This window comes from Pelophylax lessonae (assembly GCF_965119305.1).
Source record: "Pelophylax lessonae genome assembly, chromosome: 3".
Taxonomy (NCBI): domain Eukaryota; kingdom Metazoa; phylum Chordata; class Amphibia; order Anura; family Ranidae; genus Pelophylax; species Pelophylax lessonae.
This window is the reverse complement of record NC_138770.1, coordinates 293,361,807-293,381,312: the sequence shown is the minus strand read 5'-3', so window position 1 is coordinate 293,381,312 and position 19,506 is coordinate 293,361,807. Positions and strand designations below refer to the sequence as shown.

General features: G+C 37.5%; 1 protein-coding gene across 1 annotated transcript in view; it reads left to right on the top strand.

Annotated features, from left to right (window-relative positions):
* Positions 1 to 8,042: 8,042 nt before the first annotated feature.
* Positions 8,043 to 19,506, top strand: part of LOC309551102 (IgGFc-binding protein-like) — a 106,843-nt gene continuing 95,379 nt past the window's right edge. The window contains exons 1-4 of the mRNA XM_082251547.1: positions 8,043 to 8,109; positions 9,786 to 9,842; positions 10,450 to 10,691; positions 16,423 to 16,706. Of these exons, the coding sequence (XP_082107673.1) occupies positions 10,452 to 10,691; positions 16,423 to 16,706 (524 nt within the window). The 5' untranslated portion in view covers positions 8,043 to 8,109; positions 9,786 to 9,842; positions 10,450 to 10,451. The remainder of the gene's footprint in view (positions 8,110 to 9,785; positions 9,843 to 10,449; positions 10,692 to 16,422; positions 16,707 to 19,506) is intronic.

Here is a 19,506-nt window from a genome sequence, read left to right as displayed (position 1 = left end):
TTGCCAGCCTTGTTGCCGAACCTGTGCAAGGAGGCCGCAAAATGCGCCGTGTGAATACGTTCGACCTTATCGGCCATAAACTGGCTTCTAATTCTGCTCTGTGAAATGTGCTTGCTAGTGAACCTGTCATCAACATATTTGGTCCTTTCCTGTGGAAAATTCTGTGCAGGCAGTTTTAATTTTACATTTGGATTAGGTGTGCTCTGTGGTCATAAAATATGTGGTTTGTTGTATTTATAGTTTTAAATAGCTGTAAGACAATTTGTCTTTGTGTCTGTAGGTTCGACTGTGTCATCAACAAAAACCACATCTGCCAGCACTACCTCCACTGTTACTGTCATTCCATCCTCCACTATAACTTCCACTTCAACTTCTACTGCTTCTTCTTCAACTCCAACTTCTACTTCTAAATCTACTCTATCATCTACTAGTTCTTCTTCAACTCCAACTTCTACTTCTACATCTACTCTATCATCTACTAGTTCTTCTTCAACTCCAACTTCTACTTCTACATCTACTCTATCATCTACTAGTTCTTCTTCAACTCCAACTTCTACTTCTACATCTACTCTATCATCTACTAGTTCTTCTTCAACTCCAACTTCTACTTCTACATCTACTCTATCATCTACTAGTTCTTCTTCAACTCCAACTTCTACTTCTACATCTACTCTATCATCTACTAGTTCTTCTTCAACTCCAACTTCTACTTCTACATCTACTCTATCATCTACTAGTTCTTCTTCAACTCCAACTTCTACTTCTACATCTACTCTATCATCTACTAGTTCTTCTTCAACTCCAACTTCTACTTCTACATCTACTCTATCATCTACTAGTTCTTCTTCAACTCCAACTTCTACTTCTACATCTACTCTATCATCTACTAGTTCTTCTTCAACTCCAACTTCTACTTCTACATCTACTCTATCATCTACTAGTTCTTCTTCAACTCCAACTTCTACTTCTACATCTACTCTATCATCTACTAGTTCTTCTTCAACTCCAACTTCTACTTCTACATCTACTCTATCATCTACTAGTTCTTCTTCAACTCCAACTTCTACTTCTACATCTACTCTATCATCTACTAGTTCTTCTTCAACTCCAACTTCTACTTCTACATCTACTCTATCATCTACTAGTTCTTCTTCAACTCCAACTTCTACTTCTACATCTACTCTATCATCTACTAGTTCTTCTTCAACTCCAACTTCTACTTCTACATCTACTCTATCATCTACTAGTTCTTCTTCAACTCCAACTTCTACTTCTACATCTACTCTATCATCTACTAGTTCTTCTTCTACTCCAACTTCTACTTCTACATCTACTCTATCATCTACTGGTTCTTCTTCAACTCCAACTTCTACTTCTACATCTACTCTATCATCTACTAGTTCTTCTTCAACTCCAACTTCTACTTCTACATCTACTCTATCGTCTACTAGTTCTTCTTCAACTCCAACTTCTACTTCTACATCTACTCTATCGTCTACTGGTTCTTCTTCAACTCCAACTTCTACTTCTACATCTACTCTATCGTCTACTGGTTCTTCTTCAACTCCAACTTCTACTTCTACATCTACTCTATCGTCTACTGGTTCTTCTTCAACTCCAACTTCTACTTCTACATCTACTCTATCGTCTACTGGTTCTTCTTCAGCTCCAACTTCTACTTCTACATCTACTCTATTGTCTACTGGTTCTTCTTCAACTCCAACTTCTACTTCTACAGCTACTCTATCGTCTACTGGTTCTTCTTCAACTCCAACTTCTACTTCTACAGCTACTCTATCGTCTACTGGTTCTTCTTCAACTCCAACTTCTACTTCTACAACTACTCTATCATCTACTGGTTCTTCTTCCATTACAAAATCTACCACGTCCACTCCAATTTCTTCTACTACTACTTCTACCATCTCTACCTCAAGACCACCAATAATTTCTACAGTGGCTACCCCAGTCGCATCATCATTATCATCAGGTAAATATATTTCTAATTTTAAAGGGTTGGTTCAACATTTATAATAAATCCATGTAAAATTAAATAAATGTATTTTGGTATTATACATGGTAAGACCTTGACCAGACGTTGGAAGTCATGCATACTTACATGACAGTGTGACATAAGAAAAGTCATGCAAAACTGAAAATTTATAATTTTAACTCAATTTGATACTATAGGTTGCAGTACTTGTATAGAACAGTTTTAGACTTACAATAGCACTAGTGATTTGTATGACTGCTTTGCAGTGTATTCATTCTCATATATTTTAAAATTCATAGGTGGTACAGTGAGTGTAAGTCCACTCAGCTATTATACTGTAAATAAACATATTAAATGTATTCAACATTAACCTACTGTACACATATACAATAAGTACACACAGGTTGTAAATGTTTTCATATAATTTTACTAGCTTTTAATTTCCTCCATACACAATTTTTAGACTCGGTTCACACTACCGCGACCATAAGTCGCCCCATGTCGGAGCGCATTTTTACCGTGAATTTACCGCGACTTTACCACGACTTTACCGCGACTTCAGCGCGACTTGTGAATTATTTAAAGCGACTTATATGATAGATGACTTTGTATTTGGCCAATCAAAATATGATGTGTTGTGACCTAATTCCCCTTTTCTGTTTTTTTTTTACTCATTTCCTTATTGCCCACCAGTGCCACGTATCAGTATCCACCAGTGCCATGTATGTGTCCACCAGTGCCACGTATCAGTGTCCACCAGCGCCACTGCCCACCAGTGCCACGTATCAGTGCCACGAATCAGTGTCCACCAGTGCCACGTATCAGTGCCACAAATCAGTGTCCACCAGTGCCACATATCAGTGCCACATATCAGTGCCACGTATCAGTGTCCGCCAATGCCACGTATCAGTGTCCACCAGTGCCACGTATCAGTGTCCACCAGTGCCACGTATCAGTGCCACGTATCAGTGCCACGTATCAGTACCACGAATCAGTGTCCACCAGTGCCACGTATCAGTGCCATGTATCAGTGTCCACCAGTGCCACGTATCAGTGCCACGTATCAGTGTCCACCAGTGCCAAGTATCAGTGTCCACCAGTGCCACATATCAGTGCCATGTATCAGTGTCCACCAGTGCCAGGTATCAGTGCCACATATCAGTGTCCACCAGTGCCACGTATCAGTGTCCACCAGTGCCATGTATCAGTGCCACATATCATTGTCCACCAGTGCCACGTATCAGTGTCCACCAGTGCCACGTATCAGTGTCCACCAGTGCCACGTATCAGTGCCATGTATCAGTGCCACGTATCAGTGTCCACCAGTGCCACGTATCAGTGTCCACCAGTGCCATTGCCACTTATCTGTATCCAACAGTGCCACTCACACAGACCAGGCAGAGATAATGTTATATAGGAACTGTAGGCATAGCTGCAATGTGGGGAATGCCTGGCTAATTTTCCTTCTTCTTCCTGGAAAGTTGGATCACATTCGCTTGACAAAAGATAAGGATGCGACTTGGAGGCTACTCCCATTGAAGTCTATTGGCACAAGTCCGATACAAGTCGCCTTGAAGTAGTACAGGACCCTTTTCTGAAGTCGGAGCGACTTCAGTAGTGCATATTAAGATGGCTCTCATTCATTTACATTGAATTTGTTATGACAAGCGACTTGGGGCGACTTGAGGGCACACAAGTCGCCTGACAAGTCGTACTAGTGTGAATAGAGTCTTAGATTAGAATTTGAAAATAATAATGTTATCAATAATAATAGTATTAATAATAATAATATAAAAATTAAAAGTGAAAAATAATGTGAAGATATTCTGTATGAGACATGTTTATATGGCTGTCTAGCATTTACACTCCTAAACTCTGCTAAACATTCCTAATAGCATTTTTTAAGTTTTTTTTTTCCCTTTTTTTAAAGGAACTGCAAAAATACTAATAAAGCCCTAACGCTCCTAAACACACTTAAATGCTCCTAAATGTTCTTAAACACTCCTAAAACACTACTAAAACACTACTATTACCATAGTTTTTTTATCCAGCATTTTTTCCAGCGTTTTTTTAGCTTAAAAAGAAAACGCTAGAGTGTATGGACCCTAAAAGGGACACAGAGATAAAAATCTGACAAGAATTCCAACCCTTCCCCAATCTATCCAAAACTAGAAAAAGTTTTAGTTCTGCAATCACTTTATTGTTGGGTACAGACACTCGTATCACATTGGAAACTTTAAAATATAGATTTCTCCTACCTGCTTTCATATATCTCTTGTTCATACTGACAACTGACACTCATTTCCCAAGCACCTCCACTTTTTCTTTGCAGTCCACTATTACTGATATTATTTTTTCTATCAAGATCCAAAACATATTGGGGTGGATTTACTAAAGGCAAATAGACTGTGCACTTTTGCAAAGTGCAGTTGCATTCTGGAAGTGCAGTTGCTCCAGAGCTTAGTAAATGAGCAGAAGCTCTGCTGACTTCCATCATCCAATCAGGTGCAAGCAAAACTGCTGTTTTTAATATTTTCCTTGCGTGTTATTGGGTTTTCTTTGCAAAGTGAAGGTTTACCCCATTTACTGAGATTTGGAGTCTATTTGCCTTTAGGCTGCATTCACATGTCAGCGTTTGGATTGCGGGCAGAACCGCCGCGGTTCCGCCCGCGATCCGGAGATTATTGCAAATCGCGGGACGCCTAGTGTTGCCCGTTGATTTGCAATAGCCCCCCAAACGCCGAGCGATGTTGCCGCGATTTCTGCCTGCCGAATCGCGGCAACATCGTGCAAACAAAATCGCGGGACGCAATACGCTCCAAAGAAGTACAAGAGCTTCTTTGGAGCGTATTGCGTCCCGCGATTTTGTTTGCGCGATGTTGCCGCGATTCAGCAGGCGGAAATCGCGGCAAACATCGCTCGGCGTTTGGGGGGCTATTGCAAATCAACGGGCAACGCTAGGCGTCCCGCGATTTGCAATAAATCTCCGGATCGCGGGCGGAACCGCGGCGGTTCTGCCCGTGATCCAAACGCTGACATGTGAACGGAGCCTTAATAAATCAACCCCATTGTTTTTCAGCTATGCGTGTTAATTGTCATTATACCTGAGTCATATTGTATAATAATGTTTTAATTTCAGAATTTATTTTATACATTTTATTTTATACACATTGTATATAGAACCATGTTTGAAAAATCATGCATAGTTCAATTCATACATTGTCATTCGCTGTATTGTGGCATTTCCCCATTATATTATTATGTGTGTCTAATAAATGATGATGAAGATATTGACTGATTACTTGATGGCTAGTTCTAAAGCAACACAGGTGCTACCCTAGTTGCAATAATCCACACAAACAAACATGGTCTGAAGTGCAAAATTACCTAAAGGGCAACTCCACTTTTGTGTTAAAATAATTTGCAAATGAAAAAAATAATATAGCACATACAATTGCAACATAAGTCATATTGTAATTTAATGTTATTAAAAATCGCCTTTCCTTTTCAATCTGCAGAGCTGTAACTTTCTGTAAATTGCAAAGCAACATGGCTACCTGTAGGCATTCTACAGAATGTGTACAGAACGCCCCCCAGAAATGTAATTTCCTGCTTGTGGGATTGGCTCACAGATTTTCCCAGAAGTCTGCACTAAGATACGTATCAGATTTTGAGCACCCCCTGCAGCAAAAATGTCATTTTTGGTGAGATACTCTAATGGAAATCACATCTAAAGGGATGCAGACCCTGTACCTTTCCTCATTAGAGCCCTGCAAGTACAGCAGTTGATTGATAACTATAAAACCACTCCCATTAGATTCACTGTGCACATGGATACAGACAAAATAACAGCTATGTCTTCACAATAACAAAAGGTAGGACTCTGCAACAAAGTTTGCTAAAATTCAAGCAATGTACAAAGATCACTTAGAAGGGAATTTTTTTTTTTCCTCAACAAAATTGAAGTTACTCTTTAAAAACGAAACAAAAATGAATCAGAAATCATGTTTAAGTAGTTTAAGTTCAATGTACAAAACAAAGGTTACATCTGTTTAGTTGCTGTTAGTAAGTGTTAGATAGATAGATAGATAGATAGATAGATAGATAGATAGATAGATAGATAGATAGATAGATAGATAGATAGATAGATAGATAGATAGATAGATAGATAGATAGATAGATAGATAGATAGATAGATAGATAGATAGATAGATAGATAGATAGATAGATAGATAGATAGATAGATAGATAGATAGATAGATAGATAGATAGATAGATAGATAGATAGATAGATAGATAGATAGATAGATAGATATTTTTAATGTATACATAGATCCATATTTTTTAGTGTATAAATAAATAACATTCTTGATTTACTGCCACAGCTTCAAGTACCACAAGCTCTTTGGGAACCACCTCATCAAAGCAGACAGCTGGTATTACTTCAGTAGGTTCAACCATCTCAGTGCCTACTGGTACAAGATCAACTTCTTCAGGGACCACAACTCTTTCTTCAACATCCACAACTGGCTCAACAGCAACAGGCACAATTTTAACTAGTACTTCAAGCACCACAACTTTTGGAACAAAAACTACTACTCCAGGGACCACTACTTCAAAGCAAACAACTGGTATTATTTCAGGAAGTACAACCATTTCAAAGCCTACCAGTACATCAGGATCAACATCATCATCAGGGACCGCAACAGTTCTTACTTCAACTTCCACAACTGGTCCAACAGCAGGCACCATTTTCACTGGTACTTCAAGCACCACACCTTTGGGAACAAAAACTACTACTCCAGGGACCACCACCTCAAAGCAAACAGCTAGTATTATTTCAGGAAGTACAACCATTTCAAAGCCTACCACTATATCAGGATCAACATCATCTTCAGGGACCGCAACAGTCCCTTCTTCAACGTCCACAACTGGTCCAACAGCAGGCACAATTTTTACTAGTACTTCAAGCACCACATCTTCAGGAACAAAAACTACTACTCCAGGGACCACCACCTCAAAGCCAACAGCTAGTATTATTTCAGGAAGTACAACCATTTCAAAGTCTACCAGCACATCAGGATCAACATCATCATCAGGGACAGCAACAGTCCTTACTTCAACTTCCACAACTGGTCCAACGACAGGCACGATTTTGACTGGTACTTCAAGCACCACATCTTCGGGAACAAAAACTACTACTCCAGGGACCACCACCTCAAAGCCAACAGCTAGTATTATTTCAGGAAGTACAACCATTTCAAAGTCTACCAGCACATCAGGATCAACATCATCATCAGGGACAGCAACAGTCCTTACTTCAACTTCCACAACTGGTCCAACACCAGGCACCATTTTCACTGGTACTTCAAGCACCACACCTTTGGGAACAAAAACTCCTACTCCAGGGACCACCACCTCAAAGCAAACAGATGGTATTATTTCAGGAAGTACAACCATTTCAAAGCCTACCAGTACATCAGGATCAACATCATCATCAGGGACTGCAACAGTCCCTTCTTCAACTTCCACAACTAGTCCAACAGCAGGCACCATTTTCACTGGTACTTCAAGCACCACACCTTTGGGAACAAAAACTACTACTCCAGGGACCACCACTTCAAAGCAAACAGCTGGTATTATTTCAGGAAGTACATCTATTTCAAACCCTACCAGTACGTCAGGATCAACATCATCATCAGGGACCGCAACAGTTCATACTTCAACTTCCACAACTCGTTCAACATCAGGCACCATTTTAACTGGTACTTCAAGCACCACATCTTTGGGAACAACTACTACATCAGGCACCACCACTTCTAAGCCAACAGCTGGTATTACTTCAGAGAGATCAACCATCTCTGTGCCCACTCCATCTTCAACATCAATACCTGGTTCAACAATAGGAACTGTGGCCAGTACAACTACCACAAAAATCACACCTGGGCCTTCAGCCAGTAGTACAATTTCTCCAACATCTGCCACAACATTAGGCCATACTGAAACCATAAGTATCACCTCTTCTGCACTAACAGTTCACTCTAAGACCACTCCTTTGCAAACATCAACCTCTACCACATCAGTGTTAACAGCTACAACTACTATTTCAACTCCTAGAGGTATGTCTAATTCAACATTATTATGTAAAGCATTAGTTAAAAAATATCCTGAGGTCATATCAAGAAAAACACTCCGTCACATGCAAAAATCCTTTTTGTGGTGTAAATAACATCTTTTATCAAAACAAATTGTTTGTATGCTTTATTTGTTTGTGTGTTAATAATCAGTCATATGACTGCACATACGTTCCTCTTCCCTCTTTCCCACTGCAGGGGTCATGTCTGAGGAGGGTAGTGAATGTGTAGGACAGCAGGAAATATATATATATATATACACTATATTGTCAAACGTTTTGAAACGCCTGCCTTTACACGCACATGAACTTTAATGGCATCCCAGTGTTAGTCTGTAGAGTTTAATATTGAGTTGGTCCACCCTTTGCAACTATAACAGCTTCAACTATTCTGGGAAAGCTGTCCTCAAGGCTTAGGAGTGTGTCTATCGGAATGTTTGACCATTCTTCCAGAAGCACATTTGTGAGGTCAGGCACTGATGTTGGACAAGAAGGCTTGGCTCCTAGTCTCCACTCTAATGTGTTCTATCGGGTTTAGGACAAGACTCTGGGCAGGCCAGTCAAATTCCCTCACCCCAAGCTTGCTTATCCATGTCTAAATCCTCAATTAATTTTTTTCTTTACCACTATGAAATATTAATTAGAGCAGGTTTTACTTTCAAACATATGTAAAAAATGTGTGTGTGTATATATATATATATATATATATATATATATATAATAAATAAATAAATGATGAAAAATATATATAGATAGATAGACTTCTGTAGTTCAATATATCCTTAATGTAGTCCTTTAAGGGCAACTCATTTTTTTCATATACTGCTTGACAGAAAATTAATTCAGATCAATAAGAAAACTGCCTGCAAAATAACACAGTTTCTGTTACAATAATTCATTATTGTAGCATGTAATTGGTCGCAGTTATAGCACTGCAATATTATTATTTTTTAAACCAGTGTACATATTTTTTTTAAGCAGATGAAAGGCATTTGTCTCTAATAAAAAGAAAAAAAAAATGAAAAAGAATTTAGTTTGATTCATTCATGGTAAACTTAGGAGGTAATATAAACTGCATTATATCCAGTACTTGCTAGATATGGTTAGTACTACAATTCAGTTATGTATTGTAGTTTTGCATAAAGAAGCAAGGTTTAGTTAATATGCTGCAAGTGCCGGTTCACATTATTGCGATGCGGGAACACTGTGAATATACAGCGTGTTCCCGCATCGCATCCGCAGCACAGGCAGTTCACACTACCATATACGATATGCTGGGGGGGGTCAATTCAAAGTTACCGACACCCCCAGATCAGATCGCATATCGCAGTGCGATCTGAGAGTTCGCACAGAATCGGATCGCACTAGTGTGAACCACCATGCGATCCGATTCTGCTGCGGGTCAAAAAAAGGGTCCTGTGCGTGTTCAGTGCGATTGCGGTGCGAATTCAGCCATACAAACTGTATGGCTTAATTTGCACCGCACAGAGATCGCATGTAATTTTAGGAGAGAATTACATGCGATCTCTGTGATCGCATAAATGTAAACCGGCACTTACTGACATTGTGCAGCAAGGTATTGAATAATTGCAATTTTCTGAAGTTAACACAAGCAAAAAAAAAGCATTTTACTTTTATAACTGGTTTCATTCATTTTAACAGGTTCAACTACAACAACAACTACCACGACAACAACACCATTTGTGCCACCAGAATCAGGTACATTTTTATACCGCTGCTTTTATTTTTATTTGATCTAAAATGATTGATTTGATGTTGTCTGTGAGTTATTTCGGGCTTTTGATTTATTGATTTCATCCTTTGTTTTGTTTTTTTCTATGTAGAAGCAACAGGAATTGTACAAATATTCTTAACTATACCAGTATACATGTTGTGAAAAAACTGCTTTATAAAGAGACTATTTATAAGATTAGCACAACTTTCACCCAGGATTCACACATTATTCTGATTGCATCAAGTTAGAAAAATTTGTGAAAGTTGGGTGAATCTTGTAAAAATATTTATCAATAGACACCTATGTGTCCATATAAAGGCCCATGCAATATTTGCAAGTGATTAAGATATATATATATATATATATATATATATATATATACATCCACTCATTACCATTGTGATATTTGATTGCAAATTTAAAAGTAAAATATTAAAAACAAAATGGGAAAGACAGTTATAAATCCTGAATGTTATAATTGCTTGTATTATTTATAGCAATCAAACTACAATATGGTTGGCCTTTAAGCCTATTGTGTTAATTTACAATAAACCTATACATATCAGGTCCTTGTTTTTGCCTTACATTAAGGTATGTGTGAAGTAAGTGGAGATCCTCATTACTACACCTTTGATAATCAAGTTCACCACTTTATGGGCACTTGCACGTACACATTGTCCAAACTCTGTGAAGATGATGGCAATCTGACTGTTTTCAATGTGGAAGCTGCTAATGAGCACAGAGGAGGCAACACCAGGGTATCCTACATCAAGTATGTGAATGTAGATGTTCACGGATACAGAATCACACTGGATCAAAAGAGAGTGGTCAAGGTCAGTAAAGCACAATAATTTATAGTGGACAGTAATTGTAAACCTTTTACCATGGACCTTATTGTTTTAGCTTTTCTTCATCACATAAATCTTCATTCCATTAGTGGCTGTGACATATTTTTTGTCCCTGTCTGCGACACTGAGATTGCTAAAACGCAGATTCTCCACCTATCTGAGTACATAAATGATTTTCCTTTAATAAAAATAAATGCAATGCTCTCTGACTTACATTTTGAGTAGTGTGGCCCTTAAAGTGTTACTAAACCTGCAACAGTAAACATCAGTGTGTATATGCAGTAAAGCATGCTTGTTTTACTCACTGTGAACCTAAGAGGTTAATCCTCTGCATTGTGTATAAAAGCTGTGCAATCCTGTCTTCTCTGACCCTCTCCTTTTTAAATGGCTCCAACCCATTTATTGATAGAACAGAGCATTAGGATTCAGGCTGCACTTGCTCAGTTTGGTGTGTATTGCTAGAACGTTTTTTTTTTTTGTTTTTTTTATTGGGAGAGTGCATGTGATCAGCACAGAGCCATGAAGAATCCAAAAAAGTAGACCGCACTCAGGAAAGTAAGATGAAAACAATCAAAACTCCTTTATTCTTCTTCGGTGTAGCAGACAGACAGTACAATGCACATAACAGACGTGCCCGGTTAACGCGTTTCACGAATTAAATCGCTTACTCATAACCATACACTGTGGAGCTGTGGAAGCCGACGTACATTTGTAGGTAAACCAAGGAAAAGGGAGGTGACCGAAGAATGTAATTGCTTGCACCTAGAATTAATTAATTGATGAGAAACAGATGTAAGTTCAGCAAGTCCACAGTCCCACGGTGAAAGGCAGATAGATACAAAACTCCTTCACCCAATGGGGGAATGGAGGTATACATACAAACGATATAAAACCATATTTATGAAAAATACAAAAAAGTACAAAAAAATATATATATAAAGATATAAAACAATGGCTGAAAAATCAGGAACCAAAAAATTAATAGAAAACTATTTTTCTTTATCATCAAATGTTTTTGAATGCTTCAAACCCCGGTGGCGTAGACATGATAGAAAAAACACACAGTATATGTGAAAAATGGTCGTTCAGTGTGTGGAGAGAATCTTTAAAATGTGGATCGTAACTATATGAAAAAATCGTGCGTAAAAAAGATATAAATTGGAATAACATACCAAATATATTTACTGATATTGATCCCAAAAAAGGTTAAAATAAAAAATATATATAAAAATGTGTAAAAAAAGTAAAAGTGAAAAATGCTGGTGAAAAAGAGGGAAAAGGAACCACAATATTGATAATGGTTGAAAGCACGTGAATGCACATGAATGAAATGAAGTAGTGATGGTGAAAAGTGTGAAGAAAAAATATGAAGAAAAAATGAAGAAAAAATGAACTCATGAGTTCATGAATATAGAAAATACTTGTAATGGTAAACAATCATGAGTGATAGATGCAATTAAAAATGTGAATTAGCATATTAATGAGGACGACTCATATGAAAAATATATATAAGGTGTAAAACATAAGTTGTCACGCTTATCAGGGGATGAGTACCGAAAAAAAGTTTATAGGTTCCCAATTTTTACAGATGTATCTAGACTGACACCAAAATCGCCATGTATAAATTCACTAATTGAGAAGTAATTAATTGAAAATACATAATTCAGAGAATACACTCAAAAATAGAGAAACATATATGCAAAATATAGAAAAACCCTTTCATGAAAGTCGTTCTATGAAAGTATAATCCGCTTGTTTGAGTGTATCAGTGAATGATGGAACATATAAATATGGTGAAGATCCAGTAAACATCAATATGGCATGGAGGATCACCATATATAGAAAATATAATAATGTATAAACTGGAATGGCGGCATGGTGTCAAAGAAAAGGAAGACCCCCTCTTCCAAAGGTGACTTTGTTATTCAAAAATTCATGAATGAATGTAGACATTATAACTAGTAACCATGATTGGCAATTTAGACAGCTTATTGGCCTTAAATGAATGCAAATTGATTGCAACAAAAAATTGACAATAGAGATAAAGTGACTGGTGCATACAATATGTCAAAAAAAAGAGGAGGAGCTCGGAGAAACTCGGAACGAACTCGAACGGAGCCTCAAAAACGGGGGAATAATCATGGCTTGGCATGGGACTTAAAAAGTCTGAAAAAGGAGACCATTTTATTGAGAGGAAAAAGGAAGTAAAATAAAAAAGAAAAAAGAGAAAAAGGGGGGGAACTCTCGAAGCCATATGGAGCTATGTGACCAAATCCTACAAACCATATTGGATGGCAATCAAAAAACAGAAGCAAATGACTCCTGACATATAGCCATGAATAGCTGCGGAATCCATGGCTAAAAGCCAAAAGGAATTTTTTGTTGGAAAATAAATAAAAATAAATATAAAAATAAAAATAAAAATAAATAATAAAAAACCGAAAAAAATTTTTCTTTTAATTAAAAATTTCAAAAAATGAAAAAATCAGAAAAACCAGAAATAAATATATATGTATGAAAAAAGAAGAAAAGGGGAGAGGGAGACTTACTCATAAAAATGAGTGACGTCCCACTCGAAGTTTAATCCCTGTGGAATGCGAGTTTGAAGCCTAAAAATCCAAGAGACCTCCTTTTTACATAATATACGAAAAATGTCCCCGCCTCTAATAGGTTTAATGATGCGTTCTATGACCTGGACCTGTACTAGGGACAAGTCGCCTCCATGGTTATGATTAAAGTGGCGTGCCACATTGGTTGATTTAGATAGTCTAATGTCACTTAGATGTTCCCTGAACCTATCTTTAAGTCTGCGAGTGGTTCTACCCACATATTGTATCAAACAAGCCTTGCAGGTTATAAGATATATGACATATTCTGAATTACAGTTAAAAAACTTTTCTAGATGAAAAGTCCTTTCGCTCACCGAAGACTTAAAGATGTTTCCATGGAGAATATAAGGGCCATGGAAACATCTTTAAGTCTTCGGTGAGCGAAAGGACTTTTCATCTAGAAAAGTTTTTTAACTGTAATTCAGAATATGTCATATATCTTATAACCTGCAAGGCTTGTTTGATACAATATGTGGGTAGAACCACTCGCAGACTTAAAGATAGGTTCAGGGAACATCTAAGTGACATTAGACTATCTAAATCAACCAATGTGGCACGCCACTTTAATCATAACCATGGAGGCGACTTGTCCCTAGTACAGGTCCAGGTCATAGAACGCATCATTAAACCTATTAGAGGCGGGGACATTTTTCGTATATTATGTAAAAAGGAGGTCTCTTGGATTTTTAGGCTTCAAACTCGCATTCCACAGGGATTAAACTTCGAGTGGGACGTCACTCATTTTTATGAGTAAGTCTCCCTCTCCCCTTTTCTTCTTTTTTCATACATATATATTTATTTCTGGTTTTTCTGATTTTTTCATTTTTTGAAATTTTTAATTAAAAGAAAAATTTTTTTCGGTTTTTTATTATTTATTTTTATTTTTATTTTTATATTTATTTTTATTTATTTTCCAACAAAAAATTCCTTTTGGCTTTTAGCCATGGATTCCGCAGCTATTCATGGCTATATGTCAGGAGTCATTTGCTTCTGTTTTTTGATTGCCATCCAATATGGTTTGTAGGATTTGGTCACATAGCTCCATATGGCTTCGAGAGTTCCCCCCCTTTTTCTCTTTTTTCTTTTTTATTTTACTTCCTTTTTCCTCTCAATAAAATGGTCTCCTTTTTCAGACTTTTTAAGTCCCATGCCAAGCCATGATTATTCCCCCGTTTTTGAGGCTCCGTTCGAGTTCGTTCCGAGTTTCTCCGAGCTCCTCCTCTTTTTTTTGACATATTGTATGCACCAGTCACTTTATCTCTATTGTCAATTTTTTGTTGCAATCAATTTGCATTCATTTAAGGCCAATAAGCTGTCTAAATTGCCAATCATGGTTACTAGTTATAATGTCTACATTCATTCATGAATTTTTGAATAACAAAGTCACCTTTGGAAGAGGGGGTCTTCCTTTTCTTTGACACCATGCCGCCATTCCAGTTTATACATTATTATATTTTCTATATATGGTGATCCTCCATGCCATATTGATGTTTACTGGATCTTCACCATATTTATATGTTCCATCATTCACTGATACACTCAAACAAGCGGATTATACTTTCATAGAACGACTTTCATGAAAGGGTTTTTCTATATTTTGCATATATGTTTCTCTATTTTTGAGTGTATTCTCTGAATTATGTATTTTCAATTAATTACTTCTCAATTAGTGAATTTATACATGGCGATTTTGGTGTCAGTCTAGATACATCTGTAAAAATTGGGAACCTATAAACTTTTTTTCGGTACTCATCCCCTGATAAGCGTGACAACTTATGTTTTACACCTTATATATATTTTTCATATGAGTCGTCCTCATTAATATGCTAATTCACATTTTTAATTGCATCTATCACTCATGATTGTTTACCATTACAAGTATTTTCTATATTCATGAACTCATGAGTTCATTTTTTCTTCATTTTTTCTTCATATTTTTTCTTCACACTTTTCACCATCACTACTTCATTTCATTCATGTGCATTCACGTGCTTTCAACCATTATCAATATTGTGGTTCCTTTTCCCTCTTTTTCACCAGCATTTTTCACTTTTACTTTTTTTACACATTTTTATATATATTTTTTATTTTAACCTTTTTTGGGATCAATATCAGTAAATATATTTGGTATGTTATTCCAATTTATATCTTTTTTACGCACGATTTTTTCATATAGTTACGATCCACATTTTAAAGATTCTCTCCACACACTGAACGACCATTTTTCACATATACTGTGTGTTTTTTCTATCATGTCTACGCCACCGGGGTTTGAAGCATTCAAAAACATTTGATGATAAAGAAAAATAGTTTTCTATTCATTTTTTGGTTCCTGATTTTTCAGCCATTGTTTTATATCTTTATATATATATTTTTTTGTACTTTTTTGTATTTTTCATAAATATGGTTTTATATCGTTTGTATGTATACCTCCATTCCCCCATTGGGTGAAGGAGTTTTGTATCTATCTGCCTTTCACCGTGGGACTGTGGACTTGCTGAACTTACATCTGTTTCTCATCAATTAATTAATTCTAGGTGCAAGCAATTACATTCTTCGGTCACCTCCCTTTTCCTTGGTTTACCTACAAATGTACGTCGGCTTCCACAGCTCCACAGTGTATGGTTATGAGTAAGCGATTTAATTCGTGAAACGCGTTAACCGGGCACGTCTGTTATGTGCATTGTACTGTCTGTCTGCTACACCGAAGAAGAATAAAGGAGTTTTGATTGTTTTCATCTTACTTTCCTGAGTGCGGTCTACTTTTTTGGATTCTTCATAGCTTGGACGGCGGATCTGACCAGCACCACCCGTTGAACTAACACCTGAGCGGCTCTCTCTTTGTTGTCAATCAGCACAGAGCCAATCAGCACTGTCCAGACAGAGGGTCAGGGGAGAATGAAAACTCCTACAAGCTTAGGCAGCCACTGATAGAAGTCACAAGACTGCTATATACTGCTGATGAGAAAATGTATTTAGAAGTTTATATTTATTAAAATTATTGCATGTCCATGTTCTGTGTACTGTGGGAGACCAGATATAGTGAATGCAGGCTCCTGGGTTTAGTAAAACTATAAAGGGAAAATTAAACATTTGTGTTTTTACAGGTGGATGGCAAAACAGTGACCTTGCCATATCATCTTGAACCTGAAATTGATATATTTATAAGCGGATCCAATGTTGTGGTGACAACAGGCTTTGGGCTAATAGTGAAGTTTGATGGTAACCACAGAGTACAGGTGACAATTCCAGGTATCTACTCTGGCAAAGTTTGTGGACTTTGTGGAAACTTCAATGGAAATGCAGCTGACGACTTCTTAAATCCTGATGGTCAACTAGAATCAGATTCAACAAGTCTTGGTAACAGCTGGCAGGTGGACAATGACACAAGGTAAGGTTTGTAATGTTATGTTTTAAATGCAGTATTTACCCATGTGTCTAACTTTAACAGCACACCTTACACAACTTATATTACAGATGTACCCCTGGAGTAGACATTCAGCCAAATTGTACTGATGATGAGAAAAACAATATTGTCAGCAACAACTTCTGTGGACTGATAACTGACAAGAACGGACCATTTGGAGATTGCCATAATGTTATAGACCCAATTATTTACTTCAACAACTGTGTATATGACTTGTGTGAAACAACACTTAATCCAGACATTCTATGTAATAGTCTTGAAGCTTATGCAGAGATCTGCCAAGCCAGTGGAGTCTCCATTAAACCATGGAGAAATAACACTTTCTGTGGTAAATATGGTCCTTTCCTCAGTATTTAGAAACAAGATTCAAAATATCTGTCCATTAAGCTACAAAAAGTATTATTTATTATTGAAGGCCATCAGTATATTTTTAAAACGAGGAATCCAGTGTATTGTTTAAATAGGGGCTTAAACAGTAAAATATCAGAAAGAGTAAATTCGGTTTCTGAGACTGCAAACATATTCATTGCAGTACATTTAAATATGATATGCTCATGTTCCAGATACACGAATACCTTGTGTAATACATTTGTGAATATATGGGGATAATTAGCAGATAGATAGATAGATAGATAGATAGATAGATAGATAGATAGATAGATAGATAGATAGATAGATAGATAGATAGATAGATAGATAGATAGATAGATAGATAGATAGATAGATAGATAGATAGATAGATAGATAGATAGATAGATAGATAGATAGATAGATAGATAGGATAGCAGAGTGTTATATTTTTTACACAAGCTGACAGTTGTTAACAGTTAAAATCTTAATTATTCATTTGTAATTATGAGTTAAATGGGCTTCAGGTGTAAAAATATTTATGGATTTATAGACAAAGATAAACTATCCAAGTGATATTACAAAGTAAATAAGCCTCTTTCATCCTCCACAGAACCAAAGTGTCCACCAAACAGTCATTATGAGCAATGCGGAACCGCATGTCCAGCTACGTGTGTCAGTCCAGGGGCTCCATCCACATGTACTCTGCCCTGCACTGAGTCTTGTATCTGTGACCCCGGATACATCCTTTATGGAACAAAATGTGTTCCAGATGACAAGTGTGGATGTTGGGATGATGATGATAAGTACTATCCTGTTGGCAATGAATTCTGGACAGATGATACTTGCTCTACAAAGTGCAGTTGTCCTTCACCTGGAAGCGGATTAATATGTAAAAGTGACCAGTGTCCCAGTAACCAGTTTTGTGGAATATCAAATGGTGTTCCTAGCTGCCAATACTTCACATACGGCATTTGTAGAGTTCATAATGATCCACATTACGATACATTTGACAGACTCAATCATGACTTCATGGGTCTGTGCACTTACACTCTTGCCAAACTCTGCAACAGGTCAGCTTCCTCTCCAAATTACTTCAACATTGAAGCAAAGAATGAACACCGTGGAGATCCCAAAGTGTCTTTTGTGAAACATGTTCTCATTGAGGTTTATGGCCATAAAGTCAAAATCGTGAAAAATGAGAAAGATCGTGTTTTGGTTAGTATGAACATGTATTTATTTCCTATCAGATGTTTTCCAAAGGTATGTACTACTAATTCATTATTTACATTCTTACCTTATATTTAGGTCGATTCTATCTGGACCTCACTTCCTGTAAGTTTAGTGGGTGGAGCAGTGAGTGTGACTTGGACTGGAAAGTATGTCAGTCTGCAGACAGATTTCAGGTTGACTGTCTCTTATGATGTAGACACATTTGTAGAAGTAAAACTTCCTAGCAACTTCTCCACACTGACATGTGGAATGTGCGGTAACTTCAACAAACGCAAACCAGATGATTACATGATGCCAAATGGGGAACAAGCCAAGAACTCTGAACAACTTGGACAGAGCTGGATGGTTGAAGATGATGATCCACTTTGTAATCTGGTTGATACACCTCCCCCACCTCCTCCAACTTGTCCACCAGGAAAAGAGGAGTTGTACAAGAGCAATGCATTCTGTGGTTTGCTGACAAGTAAAGATGGTCCTTTCCGTGTTTGCAATTCTGTCATCGGTCCAGGAGGATTCTTTGACAGCTGTGTCTTTGATATGTGTGCTTTGAATGGAGATCCAGATGCTCTGTGTAGCTTGTTAGCAGCATATGCGGATGCTTGTCAGAAGGAAGGCATATCCATCAGCTGGAGAAATAGTACTTTCTGTGGTAAGTATATCTTGTTGCATTTTTGGTATTATCTTTAGTCATTCTATTCATAGAATTTACCTTTTACATCAAGCCATATAATTTTTACTTAACCACTTCCGGCCGCCTGCCGAATTCATACTGCGGCAGGGCGGCCTGGCTGCGCAAAATCAGGTACCTGTACGTGATTTTGTGCACAAGATCTGGGGCACATGCGCGCGCCACTGGTGCCCTGCTTGGACACAGCGGGAGCCAATCAGGGACCCACTGATTGTTCCGAGGAGAGGCAGCACGGTGGTCTGCTTATGTAAGCAAGGCAGACCGCCATTCTGTCACAGAGGAAAATAGAGATCTTGTGTTTCTGATAAGCAGAAACACAGATCTCTGTTTTCCTCTAGTGCATCCATTTTCCCCACTGTAAGAAATCACTCCCTAGCAGCACATTTAAGCCTTTGATTGCCCCTGATGGTAACCTCTTTCCTGTCAGTGACATTTATACAGTGACAGTGCATTTTTTAGCACTGATCACTGTATTGGTGTCACTGGTTCCCAAAA